This window comes from Candoia aspera, chromosome 2 (genome assembly GCF_035149785.1).
Source record: "Candoia aspera isolate rCanAsp1 chromosome 2, rCanAsp1.hap2, whole genome shotgun sequence".
Taxonomy (NCBI): domain Eukaryota; kingdom Metazoa; phylum Chordata; class Lepidosauria; order Squamata; family Boidae; genus Candoia; species Candoia aspera.
This window is the reverse complement of record NC_086154.1, coordinates 186,105,288-186,122,394: the sequence shown is the minus strand read 5'-3', so window position 1 is coordinate 186,122,394 and position 17,107 is coordinate 186,105,288. Positions and strand designations below refer to the sequence as shown.

At 38.0% G+C, this 17,107-nt stretch overlaps 1 protein-coding gene across 1 annotated transcript in view; it reads left to right on the top strand.

Moving 5' to 3' along the window:
* Positions 1-17,107, top strand: part of ADAMTSL1 (ADAMTS like 1) — a 588,401-nt gene that overhangs the window by 466,746 nt on the left and 104,548 nt on the right. Inside the window, exons 11-13 of the mRNA XM_063295031.1 lie at positions 1,677-1,727; positions 4,977-5,181; positions 12,188-12,335. Coding sequence (XP_063151101.1) covers positions 1,677-1,727; positions 4,977-5,181; positions 12,188-12,335 — 404 coding nt within the window. The remainder of the gene's footprint in view (positions 1-1,676; positions 1,728-4,976; positions 5,182-12,187; positions 12,336-17,107) is intronic.

The following is a 17,107-nucleotide window of genomic DNA, read 5'->3' as shown; positions in this document are numbered from 1 at the left end:
ATTGCAGTGAGAATGTATCACTCCTTAGTCAGTATCTGTAATGGCTTTAAATTTTTATTGTTGTGTTTTCTAAGGTTGAATAGAACTCACCCTCCAAAGTTGTTATTCCCTGCACAGTGTGAATCTCATCGAACTCATTAAAATAAATTAGATGAAAGGAATGGATGATTTTTCTCTCTTCTGCTTTGTGTATGGGAGAGAGGAAAGAATATACATAATAAATATTTTCTAGTCTTTTTTCTGTTTCCCTGCTTAAAGCAACTTTGCACGTTCCAACTATCTCAATAATTTGGGAAGTTAAATTGCTCATTCATCAACAACATCATTTGTGAACAGGAAATAAAAATAAAACACTTTCTGTATTCTTGATTTACCAGAACTATGCAAGCTCTGTCAGTGCTGGTAAGGAGGGAATAGTATTCTAATCTTCACACATACCCCTTAACACACACACACACAAACACAGAGAGAGACATATACACAGAGACCACAGCTCTTGCTTCTGGAAAACCGATAGGTCTTCCATTTCGGAGAGTGAGGTAGATATTGAAAAGAGGCAAAAAAAAGTTTTCATAATGTTTCTGTCTGGCCTGAGAATCACTGATTCCCGCTCCACCAGCTTCAGTCCTTACAGTGGTAGGGATTAGACAGCCAGTAATGTAAGCTGGTTGTATAGCATTTAGGTGCAGTGAACAAATGGTGCAATTTTTGTAGATAAACCTGTTATGTTTACAAAGCCTATGTATAAATGTACTTAAACTTCAACAGGTGTAACAGATAAGCAGCCTTATTTCATATTTATTTCTAAGGAATTCAGAAATAGATGGTTCTGAAATCAACTGAATGTCATGTTTCAGGAGGAATATTTCTATACTCTGTAAGAGCCAAATGTTTCTACTAGATCACATATTCAATGAAATTTATTGAATTGGACGGTGAGGAAAAACATTTTTTTTCTTGCCCCCCATGGACTATTCAAGTCTTTGTGTTTGGTATAATAATGAAAGCTGTGATTGTTGAGCAGTTAAATGACCATGATGGATACAAGGGATGGATACAAGGGATGAAATGGCCTCACATTTGGCCAAAATTGGTCAAAGGATTAATCCCATACTACAGTACTTTTAGGATTTTGACTTCAGTGCAGTCAAGTGGAAGATTAGCTGAGATGTGTCTCATTGCTTGGTTATCCTGTAAACACAAACCTTCAGTTTAGTAAATATGCTTCCATTACAGTAATTAACAAATTGACCTTGACAAACAGCCCCCCTTCATATAGCTTTGCATAGTTGATATTATAACAGTATAGATCTATTTTTGTTTTTATTATTTTCTAGCCATCAGGTAAGATGCAGAATTTTGCCCCTTATATGTCATTGCCTTTTCCATGTTCATTTATCTAGATCAATATTTAATTATTAAAGAGGCTTATGAGGGCATAGGCTGATAATGAATACATACAGAATATATTAGGTTATCAGTTCATGAGATCTTTTGCGAAGTAAAAATGACAGTGTCCAGTTCCTTATATCTTTATGTTTTGCCTGTAGATTGTAGCAACATGAGTAGAATGAGTTAATAATCAAATGCTTTGTTTTTGTATAACGTAATCATTTAGTGTTTATTTTATTGTGTGTACCTTCTACTCAGAGGGTTGGCATTATTGTTCCTAACAGTGATGGATACAAGCAGATCATGCCCTATGACCTCTACCATCCTCTTCCTCGGTATGTAAACCAAATACTTTATTTAGCAATAAGACAAATATGTTCTTGTGGTTTATTAGCAATCTAACAAAGTGACAGTCATTCACCAGCCACATGTTCTTAATTCTGGTGTTTTTTCTGTGTTGCTTTGTGCATTTCTTTACAGCTCAAGCAAAAGAATACTTTCTCTTGTCCTAAGTAGTCATACAGAATAATTGTTTGTGACACAAAATCAAGCTTTTTTTTCCCCACTGGAAAGTTCAGTTGAAACTAAGATAAAATTTCATGGTCTTCCTCCTTATGTAACAGCATAGATAAGTTTGCTAAGTGAACAGATGAAGTTTCACTGGATTTAGCTTCTTAGTTGCATTTGTAGCCTGTACATTAAAAAGTGCATTTAAGAACATTTTTATAATATTAAATAGTTACAACAGTTATCTCTTTTTCAGAAATATCATCTTCACTTAAAATATTCAAAATCAAGATGCAGAAGCTGAATCACTTAGAAATAAAGTTGAGAAACTGGCAGTTTCAGTTTTAATATACACTTGGTTATCACAGATTTATTAATTGGGGCAAAATAAGATATTGTCTGGATCAAAATCTTTTTACCATTTTGTATAGTTATATAGCATCATTATTAACTATTAAAATATTTAGATAGATAGATAGATAGATAGATAGATAGATAGATAGATTGATTGATTTGACCAGGCCATTAGTTGGTTCCTTGAGTACCTGAGGAAGAAGTCATCTGGTACCGAATATTTGTGCTTATCTGACACAAGTTCTACAGTTGTAGCCCAATAGTCTGTATTCATCTTTTATGACCTGACCTCTTTGCCTTTTCTATATGCATCCTCTCTATTTTCAGCTCTTTGGGTAGCCACACTGGTTTCTTTGCTCTCTTCTGTTTTTCCTCCTTATTGGCGATGTTTGCATTTTGTGCTTTTAATATCTACTTCTTTAAGAACACTCATCTGTGTTAAGCTGTTTTTCCCATTAGAGTCTCCTACTATAGGACCTACGTATCAGTGCTCTGAGTTCATTAAAGGCATCTTTTTGAAGTCCAAGATACTGTATATTTTTGAATACTCTCAATTTCAGTGTCCCCTTGAAATCAAGAACTCAAGCATACGTGGTCATTTTCCTCTAATGCTCCTGCTGCTCCCACTTCCTTGAGTAAGTCTTCTCTATTGATTAGTTCCACACCTAGCACACCTAGATCATTTCAGAAAAACAGATCAGTATACAAAAGCTAGTCTCTTCCATTATGATGGAAGATAGTGTTAGCAGGGGCTCCCCAAATGAGATAAATTGGGGGCAGGTGATAGAAGTCATTTAATCACCCCATCTAGGTAAGAGTGAGATGAGAGGGTAGGGCACTGGGTAAGAAAAGTCTGGAAAGGAAGTTTTATAAGATTGATATGGAGAATGAGCAGATGATTAGCAGGAGACTCTAAGGGAGGATGGCTGGTGTTCAGTCCCCAAGATTGTTGGGAATGGAGGAGGATTGTCCTAACAGCCAGGAACCATGCTGAGACAAGGAATAGGTCTCTAGTGTTTTATTACTGCTACATAAACAGAAAATCCTAACAAACTGAAGAAGCGTGGGAAAAACCCAGACATATAAACCCCAAAGGCTAAGGCGGGCCCGATCTGTGTCTCTTTGAATGGCTACCTAATTCCTCAGTACTATGCATGCGCTTTACAGCCTGGATGGGAGCCCCCTGCTCGCCATCCTTACTCATGACAAGGATCAAGGATATGATGGAGGGATGTGGGGAGGCAGGGAGAGTCACAGTACTGACAGGTAGAGGGAGCTGCAGTCAGAATCGGAGGATAAGCTACATCAGGATAATATTGGAAATTTACAATCAATCCCCTCCTCATCTCACCTTATGAGCCACATAACCAATTGTTGGAGACCTTGGTCTCAGGCTGATGCTATTGAATACCAGTCCTAACAGTAATAAAACCATCTTCGTCTTTGATTTAATTGTACACAAAAATATAGAGATGGTGTTTATCACTGAAACCTAGGTATGTTAGGACAGGGGTGGGCATGATTGAGATATACCCATCTGGATTTCAGGTGTTGCATCAGCCTCAACCCCAAGGTAGGGGAGGTCAAGTGGCATTGTGCATAGGAAGACCCTGATGATGTCTGGAGCTATGTCCTATAGGTATCTGATGTGAGGCTCTCTATATGCAGTTGGGGTTAAGGGACAAGCTAGGAATGTTTCTCCTGTACCATCATCCCAACTGTACACTAGCCTCTCTGCTCAAATAGCATCCCTGCTTGAGCCATCTTGTGTTGGTACATATGTACACATATAAATTTATATGGTTAGGAGGAAAAGAGAGCATATGATTCCTGATTACTGCACTGAAGAAACTTCGCAAAGTAGGAAATAATAGTGCACTGTACTATATTGTTCAAAATGCATTAAAATGCTTTCCAATCTTCAACAGCTGAATCACTGATATTGGTGATACAATTTTTTAAATGGAATGTGGTTTTAATGGAGTGTCCCATTAGTTCATATAGGATATAGTTTAAGTAATTGCAAATAAACAGTTTTTTCTTTGGTAAGTTTTCTTTGTTGTTGTTTTTTACATGATTCTGTTCCTTCTGAATTCCTTTAAGAATAAATATTACTTGATTCCAAGAATCAGAGAGAACATCACTGAACACTATCAAATAATTCCAGTTTTTTAGAGTCCAAAAACAGATTAACCTAACATGCATTTTGGATGTGTTAGGATTATAACTTTCTGAGTTCTGGGAGTTTCAGAACTCATCTGAAGAACACTAGATTGGGGAAACCTGCCAAAGGTACTTCTGACATAGCTTCCCTTTATTTATTTATATACTGTACATACATACTACTTGGAAGACCTACTGGTAATAAAGAGTTACAGAAGCTTAAAAGTTTTCTTTAGCATTTTATAGTAGTGTGAAGTTAATGAAAGGAATTTCCAATTTCCTATGAAGGAAATACAGTAGCCTACTTAATTCATGTCTTACTTTTGTTTTTTTCTCCCATTTTTTAATGTTACAATCTCATCCTCAGATCAATTCATTTTATCAGAATTGGACGCTTTAAGGCAAAGTACTGGCTGATGGACCTGTATGATCTGTAGGCATGTGATAGGGCAGTGCTTTGCTGCTCCTATTAGAAAAATGCCACTATATACTAAAGTACTTGCGGTTACACAGATCAGATGATATGGTGCCTTTCCTCTGAACTGTATCTTGTTTTGTAGGTGGGAAAGCACCCCATGGACTTCCTGCTCTTCTTCTTGTGGAGGAGGCATTCAAAGCCGCACAGTCTCTTGCGTGGAAGAAGACATCCAGGGACTGGTCAGCTCTGTGGAGGAGTGGAAGTGCATGTACACTCCTAAGATGCCCATTGTTCAGCCTTGCAATATTTTTGATTGTCCTAAGTGGCTGGCTCAGGAGTGGTCTCCGGTAATTATGTTCTTTTCATTGTTGAAGTATGTATTTATCTGAAATAAAGTAATTGAAGCCTCTGTATTTTGAAAATACTCACAGTTCTTTCAGCATTAGTACAAATATATAAATACAGAAATGAAAAAAGCTAGTTTAATTAAGGGCTATGCAGGACAGGTTTGTGGAAACACTCAGTCCTTTCAATCATTTAATTATGACAGTGATTCTGTGTAGAGGGGTTTTTGTTGTTGTTGTTTATTCATTTAGTCGCTTCCGACTCTTCGTGACTTCATGGACCAGCCCACGCCAGAGCTTCCTGTCGGTCGTCAACACCCCCAGCTCCCCCAGGGACGAGTTCATCACCTCTAGAATATCATCCATCCATCTTGCCCTTGGTTGGCCCCTCTTCCTTTTGCCCTCCACTCTCCCTAGCATCAGCATCTTCTCCAGGGTGTCCTGTCTCCTCATTATGTGGCCAAAGTATTTCAGTTTTGCCTTTAATATCATCCCCTCAAGTGAGCAGTCTGGCTTTATTTCCTGGAGTATGGACTGGTTTGATCTTCTTGCAGTCCAAGGCACCCTCAGAAATTTCCTCCAACACCACAGTCCAAAAGCATCTCTCTTCCTTCTCTCAGCCTTCCTTACGGTCCAGCTCTCGCAGCCATATGTTACTACAGGGAACACCATTGCTTTAACTATGCGGACCTTTGTTGTCAGTGTGAGGTCTCTGCTCTTAACTATTTTATCGAGATTTGTCATTGCTCTTCTCCCAAGGATTAAGCATCTTCTGATTTCCTGACTGCAGTCAGCATCTGCAGTAATCTGCGCACCTAGAAATACAAAGTCTTTCACTGCTTCTACATTTTCTCCCTCTATTTGCCAGTTATCAATCAAGCTGGTTGCCATCATCTTGGTTTTTTTGAGGTTTAGCTGCAAGCCAGCTTTTGCACTTTCTTCTTTCACCTTCATCATAAGGCTCCTCAGTTCCTCTTTGCTTTCAGCCATCAAAGTGGTATCATCTGCATATCTGAGATTGTTAATGTTTCTTCCAGAGATTTTAACTCCAGCCTTGGATTCCTCAAGGCCAGCTTGTCGCATGATGTGTTCTGCATACAAGTTGAATAGGTAGGGTGAGAGTATACAGCCCTGCCGTACTCCTTTCCCAATCTTAAACCAGTCTGTTGTTCCGTGGTCTGTTCTTACTGTTGCTACTTGCTCGTTATACAGATTCTTCAGGAGGCAGACAAGATGACTTGGTATCCCCATACCACTAAGAACTTGCCACAATTTGTTATGGTCCACACAGTCAAAGGCTTTAGAATAGTCAATAAAACAGAAATAGATGTTTTTCTGAAACTCCCTGGCTTTTTCCATTATCCAGCGGATATTGGCAATTTGGTCCCTAGTTCCTCTGCCTTTTCTAAACCCAGCTTGTACATCTGGCAATTCTCGCTCCATGAACTGCTGAAGTCTACCTTGCAGGATCTTGAGCATTACCTTACTGGCATGTGAAATGAGTGCCACTGTTCAATAGTTTGAACATTCTTTAGTGTTTCCCTTTTTTGGTATGGGGATATAAGTTGATTTTTTCCAATCTGATGGCCATTCTTGTGTTTTCCAAATTTGCTGGCATATAGCATGCATTACCTTGACAGCATCATCTTGCAAGATTTTGAACAGTTCAGCTGGGATGCCGTCATCTCCTACTGCCTTGTTATTAGCAATGCTTCTTAAGGCCCATTGAACCTCACTCTTCAGGATGTCTGGCTCTAACTGACTGATCACACCATCAAAGCTATCCCCGATATTGTTATCCTTCCTATACAGGTCTTCTGTATATTCTTGCCACCTTTTCTTGATCTCTTCTTCTTCTGTTAGATCCTTGCCATCTTTGTTTTTGATCATACCCATTTTTGCCTGGAATTTACCTCCAATGTTTCTAATTTTCTGGAAGAGGTCTCTTGTCCTTCCTATTCTATTGTCTTCTTCCACTTCCGCGCATTGCTTGTTTAAAAATAATTCCTTATCTCTTCTGGCTAACCTCTGGAATTTTGCATTTAATTGGGCATATCTCCCCCTATCACTGTTGCCTTTTGCTTTCCTTCTTTCTTGGGCTACCTCTAATGTCTCAGCAGACAACCATTTTGCCTTCTTGGTTTTCTCTTTCTTTGGGATGTACTTTGTTGCCACCTCCTGAACAATGTTGCGAACTTCTGTCCAGAGTTATTCCGGGACCCTATCTACTAAGTCCAGTCCCTTAAATCGATTCTTCACCTCCACTGCATATTCCTTAGGAATATTAGTGAGCTCATATCTAGCTGATCTGTGGGTCTTCCCTAATCTCTTTAGTCTGATCCTAAATTGTGCCATAAGAAGTTCGTGATCTGAACTACAGTCAGCTCCAGGTCTTGTTTTTACCGACTGTATAGATGTCCGCCACCTTTGGCTGCAAAGGATGTAGTCAATCTGATTTCGGTGTTGTCCATCTGGTGAAGTCCACATATAAAGCCGTCTCTTAGGTTGTTGGAAGAGAGTGTTTGTTATGCAGAGTGAGTTGTCTTGGCAAAATTCTATCAGCCTATGTCCTGCTTCGTTTTGTTCTCCCAGGCCATGCTTACCTGTAATTCCAGGTGTCATTTGACTGCCCACCTTAGCATTCCAGTCTCCCGTGATGAAAATAACATCTCTTTTAGGCCTATTGTCCAGTAGGTGCTGCAGATCCTCATAGAACTGCTCTACTTCAGCTTCTTCAGCATCTGTGGTTGGGGTGTATATTTGGATCACTGTGATGTAAGATGGCTTGCCCTGAATTTGAATTGAGATCATTCTATCGTTTTTTGGATTGTATCCAAGCACTGCTTTAGCCACTTTACTATTAATTATGAAGGCTACTCCATTTCTTCTGTGGTCCTCTTGTCCACAGTAGTAACGTGATAAGGGTAGGTCGTTTTGCTACTGTTGCAAAAAACGAAGACTATGACGACCGTTGCTACTGCATGCTTGTAGTGTGCATTTTAGGGTATAAGAATCGTTATATTGAGACAGACCATTATTCCATGTATTGTCAATATTAACTCACACCAAATATCCAGGGTTTTAAGCAGCCGTTTTATAACACTAGCTGTAGAAGGTTCTACCATCGAGGCATGGCCCTATCTTATTCATGTATTTAGGCAAATTATATTGCCTAAATAAAATGTGACAGTGGGTAGTAACATAAGATTAAAAAGGATAAAAGATAACCAACAAAAATAAAAATATAAAAAAACATAACCGGGGTGAAATCACAGTGATTTTCGTATTCCAACCATTATAGAATGCTCATCTGAGATGCACAGGGCAATAGTGGGTGCTGCTTAGTCAGCACAGTTGCCTCAGTGTTCTTGGATGATATATACTACCTCAGTGCAGTTGTATTTCTGTTAGTGTCTGGCCCTCTGTGTTGTCAGCATGACTCCTCAACTATTTATGTTGATGACCCATCATTGTCAGCCCATTCTTTATCACCATCAATGGCCCTGCAGAAATAATGGATATACCAGACCTGAACATTGGTACTGGAAAAGGTGTGGAATATGAGATCAAACAGTAGCTGGGATACTAGATCTTGTGTTGTTGTTTCAGTGGTGAAATCAATGAAGACCACAGTACAGTGTAGGGCACTTCACTGTATCGCCAGGGCCTTGACTTCTCTCTCAAAGTTGAACATATTGGGAAGATAAAACCAAAGAAAAAAGAGAAGTATAGGATGCTATTCAGAAATGTATTCAAGAGGGAAATATAAGAGTCTAGTCTTTAAAAATAACCAAGTAAAAATAATATAGTTGAATTATAAATCATGAAATGGGCAAGCTCGCTAATGAAATGATTTTAGCATTTATAATGTACTCTTTGATCAGAAAATAGAGATATTGGATAGCTGCCCAGTTATCTGGTATCATGCCAACTGACCAACTATAATAATGAGGCCAAAGAATATAATATTTATAATGACCCCTGATTATTTAAATTTCAAATTTTATTGTTAGAAAAATGATGTAATAAAAAGTATATTGTTTCATTTTAATAATAATATTTCACACATTTATAGTTCAGGCCATCCTCTATATCTTGTCTCAATTTTCATTTGGTTTTAATGTTATTCCAAAGTTTGATCCCACAACATTCTGAATAAATTGTTATTTCTCAAAATCATTTGAAAAGAGAGTCAATTATTCAGTCATAGTATGCAATATATTTCAGATACAATTCCTTACCATAGGTAACTAGAAATTTACATAATAATTAATAAATTACCTATAAGGCAATTCAGTTTTTTTGTTATAGCATGTAACCCAACAAAATTAGAATGGGACTCAGTGGACTTTAATAACCAGGAATATTTTTAATCATGATTTCCTGGAGAACTATGCAAGCTTGATTGATTGATTGATTGATTGATTGATTGATTGATTATGTGCCATAAAATTGGTGTCGACTGATAGCAGCCACTTAGACTTTCTCCAGGATGATTTATCCCCAACTTGGCCTTCCAGGCCTTCCAGTGGTGTATCAATTGGTGCTATAATCAACTCCATCAACCATCATTTATCCTCTCCTTCTCTTTTCTTCTTCCTTTCCCAGCATTATGGACTTCTCAAGGTAGTTGATCTTCTCATAATGTGTCTGAAATATGATAATTTGATCCTGGTAATTTGTGAGAACTCTGGACTGATTTGTTCTTTGAACCATTTTTTTGTTTTTTGTTTTAACTATCCATGACATTCTTAACTTTTCTTTAGCACCAAAGTTCAAAAGCATCAATACTCTTCTACAATGCTTCTTCAAAGACCAATTTTCACTTCCCTAGAGTGTTGCAGGGGCAACCATTGTCCACACAATTCAAATATTTGTAGGTATAGGAACATCAGAATATTTTTTATAAGGGCCTTCTTCACTGCCTTACCAAGTGCTAGTCTGTGGTATATTTTTTTATTGCTGGCTCCGTTACTGTTGATAGTTGATCCTAAAAGGTAAAGGTTGTCCACCATCTTCACTGTCGGTTCTAAGGTTGGTTGCTGTGTCTTTTGTGCCTACTTTATATTTAATTGTCCCATTTCTTCTCTACGTTTCTTGACTTTCATTACTAGAGCTTGCTGTTCATTTGCATTTTCATTTATCAGAGTAATGTCTCAGCAAAGCTCAAGTTATTGATGTTTCTGCCACAATTTTAAAACCACACTCATCTTCCAATCTGGTCTCCCACAATTCAGCAGATAAGTTGACTACATAAGGAAAGAATATATAATCTTGTCTCACTACTTTGCCGATCTGGAGCCAGTCTGTTTTGCCACGTTCCCTCCAGGCTGTGGTTTCTATCCTGTGCCTAGATTTTACATTAGGACAATTAGATGTTTTGGGATTCCCATTTTACAAAGCACATTCCTCAGCTTGACATGGTTGACAGAATCAAAAGCCTTTCTATACTTCCTGGTAACTTATCTGAACAGTGTACTGGTAACCCTGGAGCTTCCACTCCAAATGGTATTTACCTATTTATACTATATGAACATTTCAGTTTCCTTAGGTGGAAAAAGAATTTATTCTAACCAGTATCAGAAATAAAAATTTAGGTTCCTGTCCCGTTGATGAAGAAGATGGAATAATCCTCTGTGTCCAGAAATGCTTCTTTTAAGTAAATTAATATTACTATCTATTTTTATAAATCACTTTGTATTGTAAAATATTACATCTGAACCTAGACTATCCTTACTTGTTAGTGGTATTTATAAAATACATATTTGATTGTCATTAGTGAATCTGTTTCATTAAATGCTGTTGGAGCTCTTGGAGATCTATATCAAAGCATGGAGCTGGAGAATCAGCCTGATCTATTAGGTCATCCAGGAGAAACTACTGTTAGGTCCTCCCTTTCAGGATGTCAAGGTTGCTGAAACCAGAGGCACTGCCTTTCAGTAGCAATGAGATCAGACTGGCCCCCTCCCTGATTGGATTCAGGAATATGCTGAAGACAGCACTGTTCCATAGAGCATTCTGATTAGGTTTGACCTTTTTATTTATTATTGATTGATTGGATTTGGGGGTTGATTTTGTTTTAATTATTTCTCTTTGTTATTTTAATTTTAACTGTGGATGTTTTAATTTGTCTATATCATGTAAACTGCTGAGAATTTAATTCTGATTGCAGCAGGATATAGATAAGTAAATAATACACTGATTTGCCTTTGTGGTAGAGAGTTTTAGGTGACTGTAGGCCAAAAAGTAAATGCTGAAATATTTGATCAGTAAGAGAGAGAGGAAGGGAACAACCAGTAAGTAAGGGCAATAGAAATGCTGCACTAAAAACTGCCTTGTAGTATTTGAAAGGCTTTCTCCCTGGCAAAAGAGAATTCTAGATTTTATTTATTATTTACTTCCAGGATGCTTGAGAATTTCTTTTGAATTTCTCTTGGCAGTATTTTGAAGGTTACTTTATTGATGGAGGTTAGGGAGAGTAGTAATGCATTCCATGCATCTTTCCATCAGTCTGAAACCTCCTTGGCTGCTACACTTCCCAGTCTGAAGAAGGCCAGCAGGAGGAGTTCCATCACAATGTCTTCCTTTCAATGTAATTGAAGTTTGGGAAGCTGGGGAGACTGCAGATTCCTGGAGACCCATGGTTCAGCGAAAGACAGAACATTCCTCACCATTTCATGGCCATCTTGTGACTAAATAAATGCACAAACACCACACACCACCCATTTAACTTTCACCAAAATGCTTTTCTCAACAGGAAGCTATTTCAAAAGCAAATTCTCTTTCTTTCAGCTGAATGAAAATTGCTTTCCACAGTATTCATTCAAACAAGCTCACGTGAGATTGGCAGTTGACGTCAAAAGCCAATTACACACGAGCCAAGCATTTGGACTGCCAATGGTATCATTCAGGTTCTAACTGTTTCTCTTCCACATGGACAGTTAGGGATGGAGAAGCAAACCTATTCATAGTTATTGATGGAAATAATTGATTATGGTTTTCCTTTCAGTGCACAGTGACCTGTGGCCAAGGCTTGAGGTATCGAGTAGTTCTGTGCATTGATCACCGAGGGATGCATACTGGTGGCTGCAGTCCTAAAACAAAACCTCACATCAAAGAAGAATGCATTGTCCCTACTCCATGTTACAAGCCGAAAGGTAAATTACTGAGCAGCCTAATTCTGGCAAGCAATTGTTTAAAGTAAGTGCCTTCGTCCCCAGTGGGTGTGATGATTGCCTATTCTAAAACAGTATCAGACTCGCAGACAAAATTCAAGGATATCTGATTTATTAAAGAACAGTGAGCAGGATCACAAAGAAAGCTGAGAATGATGAAAGCGCGCCAAATTCAAACTAAAAACCCTCGGTGCAAACGAAATCCCTCCCCCCGTAGAATCTTCTCAAGTTCACAATCCCAGGTGCTCCTAACGGTCTCTGATGGTCTGCGGGAAAAGGCCTTGAACAGATAACATAATTCCAAACACATTCCATTGTACTGATTTCACATACAGAGCTTGGTACAAGGTCTCACAGCAGCTCCCTCCCAAACAGAAACGCGCATCAGTGCCATGGCATGTGAAACGTTACAATGTATAAACTACATTGAATCAGTGAACATGACAGTGGGAGGGTGATTGCACTTTTGGGTTGTGTAGTTGAGAGCTAAGGTCTAAGGCTTCATTTAGTGAGCCAATACTGATTGTCATGCTTTGACAGAAACAGATTTCCTGGCAGGAACTCTAAGCCTGTGTAATCACTCTGAACTCACAAAAGCTCTACTTGTCCGTAATAGGGTATCTTTAAGACAGAGGAAAACAAGATGCTGTTACCACAAAGGAAGTAAAAGGGCTAATATACTTTGGTAATAAAATTAGGGACAAATTATTCTCGACCAGATGTGGATCCACTGGTCAAGAGTTTAGCTAATAATATCCCCAAAATTGAACTCTGGCTCCAGTAAGCACTTCTCTTCTGAACTAATGCCCTGACCTTTGGCTGAGAAGAATTATCCATTAGCCACTATTTGGTTCTGCAAGTGAATTGCTAATTTTTGCCAAGAGCTGTGTACTACTGAAGTGAAATAGGTTCTCGTGATAAATACCTTTTAGGAATTAGTGGGAGCATAAATACCGGGTCACCCTCATTGTGGTCCTGTGTAATGAGAAAACTACAGTCACTGCGCTTATGGTCATTTAAAGAGTAGGATCCACCTTTGCAGTAGATAGCGCAGCATTTGGGTGGGGGGGCGGGGTCCAGGTATTGTACTTGGCTTGTGGGTGCTTGTGGATCACTCTTCATAAAGTTCACTGATTGAATAGAAAGAAATAAGCTAGTCTCAGATTGAAACTGAACATGACTTGAACTGATCTAAATTAAGTGAATACACTTAGTATTATTCTCCATGTATTGAATACTTTTCCCCTTCTGTCACATTAAAGCATTTCAATTCAGTTACAAGCTTTGCAGGGAGGTGGGGGAGGCAGATCTTCTCTCCTGACTTGGTGCTCAGTTTGTGCACCCCTGCTTTAGGGGGCTAATTAGCTGCATAGAAATATTGTTTGCAATGTTCTGTAACTTTTTTTAACCATAGAAGCCTCCTTCCATATTGTATGTATGGCTATAGAAACTATTAATATTAGCACCAGCATTACTAAATCCTTTAATTCTTGCTTATGGAAACACTCTGTATCTATCGAAAATACTAAGTCAGTCAGTCATTTTATTTCGGTCCAGAACCAGCAAAACAAAACAAAAGAATCATGATTAGAATAAAACAAGCTATAAAATCATATAACAATACAAGTAAAATTGTAACTTAAGGTATAAGAATTTGGGACATAAAAATATAGTAAGGTATGATACAATTTATATATATAAATTGTATACAAAATACTAAGATTGACTCTGGTTTTCTTGTTAACAGTTCCTTCTGAGCCTGTTAGAAGGGCTTCCCCATGTTCATTTCTATTGTTTAAGTAATAACTATTTGAACTTCATGCAAATAATGTAGTATTCTAGAAATTAAAGTAAAGTCAGTTTAAAATGTACAAAATAGAACAGGAAATTGTCTCCACAAGACATCTTCTTTATTTGAATTCAATGGGGAGGGAGATAGTGAAATAAATTTCTTGCATCTTTTATTTAATGAACAATTTAGATTCGTTTCATGAATAGGAAATCGTGTGCTAGTAAGACTGACAGTGGTATCCAACAGAGGCTTTGGCAGCCTTGTATAGGTTTTTAGTAGACACCAACTGACTGGTAAGCAGAAGGTTGCACAGCACTACACATTCTATCTCCAAAAAGTTCTTTGGAGCACCTGAGAATACAAATGTAGCACCTGTCTGCAACACCTAAAGTGGCTGCATCTTTTAGTGGGATCACATGAGAAAGCAGTATAAGATATCAGCACTGGTTTATTTGTGTCCTACATACAACATATAATCTATCTGCAGTGGAAATCAAGAATATTTCCCCCAAACAACATGGAGGATTCTAGGGCTACCTTTGTGTTTCCGTGGGGGACTTACGATAAGACAGCACCAGATTTGTTCAATTACAAGTCCAATCATCCCTAGTCCAATACATTCTGGAATGTATTCTCATTTTTTGTGAGGACGTAATCATGACAGAAGTAAAGCCAACAGTGTTGATGCTATATATCCAGCAATGAATGACAAAGATAGTAAAAGCCTTGGATTGTCCTGAAATTTCATGATGGTTTTGATGGTGAAACAGACTTTCTGAGAAGGTTATGCAGTAGCTACTAGAAGCTTTTGATCTACAGCCTGATTTCTAAATTTTGATCTAAATATCAAAAACGTTGAACCAGCAGATGCCTGCATTATCAGAAGGTTAACTTATAACCTTTTGCCCCCCTCCAACTCCATAATTCCAACAGTTATGGTGGCTCTTAAATTTGTCCCTCCCAGATCCCAGACTGTCTGCTTGTATGGAACGTCTGGTTCGTTGTTATGGCTGTATCCATATTTGTAAAATGTTTTCTCCATGAATTCCTCTTGGTGGTTATATTTTGACTGAGCAAAGACTTTTTCTGTTTTACAGTGAATTTTCTAATGTGAAAATTTATGATTGATTTTATCTTAAATTTTATTGTTTTAGTCCCATTATTTCATCTTACCTACATTTTGAAAATTTTACCTGGATATTAGGTAGAGGTGATTAAATGCAAATATTAAGAATATTAACCATTTTAATAGTTCACAAATGTACTTCCTGAATCTGTTCTGTCTTTAAAACCAGGCAGAATCATTTCACTATTCAATAGCCAGTTTTAATACTGTCAGTCTATAAACAAAGTAAAATATAAGCTCTCCTTTCTGCTGGCCCTCACCATTTCCAGTACATACACATTTGGTATTTTACACATTTGGTATTTTGCAAACATAACATGGCAGGAAAAGTACCATCTTTTTTTTTTTAAAGAAGGCTGTATAATATTTTTACGGGATAAAAAGAGCAAGGACTTATTTCCACTACCATAAAAATTACTATATAGTATATAAATAGAAATAATTTAGTTAATGAACTTGCTCAAATATAAATTACACTAAAAGCTATATTGTCATACATACTGTATATGTCATCAAATGATACCACTAAATATATTTAAGTAGAAATCTGACAAGCAGTATTTGTTATTTATTGCATCTTTGCTCAGTCACCCCAATTCAAGCCCTAAAGCAAGGATAGGGAAGCTCTGGCTCAAGGGCCTAACCAGGCCTTAAAGGTTGACTAGACTGACCATGGGACCTCAAGCAAGAATTCTCTGCCTCACCCAAAGTCCCATCTCTCGTCTAACTCCACCATCTCCCATTGCCCAACTGGGCCTCTGCTAACAAATGTTCCTGTAACTCTCTGCCTTTCTCCCTCAAAAGATAAGTATAAGCCATACAAGAAGCATGCCACTCCTTTATTCCTCAGTAGGAATCTTGCAGTGTGGATCCAGGCTAAACCAGTTTGCTTAGTACCACCCATCCTCCACGTTTTTCTGTGTAGAGAAGTTGGGAAACTATAGTTTCCTGTATCCTTTTCCATGAACAAAAGGGTGATGCTAAGAAGCAGGCTTAAATGATGTAACAGACTGGTCTGATATTATCTTGCCCATTAAAGTGTGGGTCTTGCCCTTCAACCAAATTCAGTTCCCCAATCCTGCACTAAAGAAAAGTATGCCTTCATACAGATCTAAGGTTGATGATTTTCATGTCAGACTGTTTTCTGCCATATCTTTAATTGCACTTTGAAAGACCCTGCGTGGCGGATTTGAGAGGGGGGCAGTATCATGGGAAGGAAAGTATAGAAGTGTCTCAGGATGCATGTCACCTTCTGCATGGACTCAAAGCTCCAATTCCAATCCTAAAGATACATTAGTCAGTGTCAATTGAATGTATTGGATCCTCTGATGAATTAGTGCAGCTATATTTAATCCTTAAATCAACCTTGCTAGGCAAATTATTGTTTGAGTAGTTTAAAAGAAGAAGGTCCCATGAAAGATTTTGGTGGTTTAGTAAGGTCAGAGGAGAAAACATAAGTGCATAATAAAATATTTATAGCAAGGTATTGTCAGAGGCTTTACAAATAGTGCAATAACCCATCAGCCCCCTGAATCCAGGTGATTTCCTGCTCATTTAGACTGCGCTGTCAATTTGCTATGGGCTGATTTTCAAAACCTTTTCCTTTGACTTTCAAGGGCCAATGCAGCTCTGTCGCAGAGTCGAGATTTATGCTCCTATGAGAACATAATTTGGCTCCTCAACTGAGTATTTTATCAGATACTTTTAATGCATTTCTCTAATACTGATCTTGGAGGGGAAAGATACAGAACAGCACTGTTTTATCTCAAAAATGACAGTAAAACTATTCAGCTCAGTCTTTGAATCCACAGTGCTGATGAACTGATAAGCTCTGAC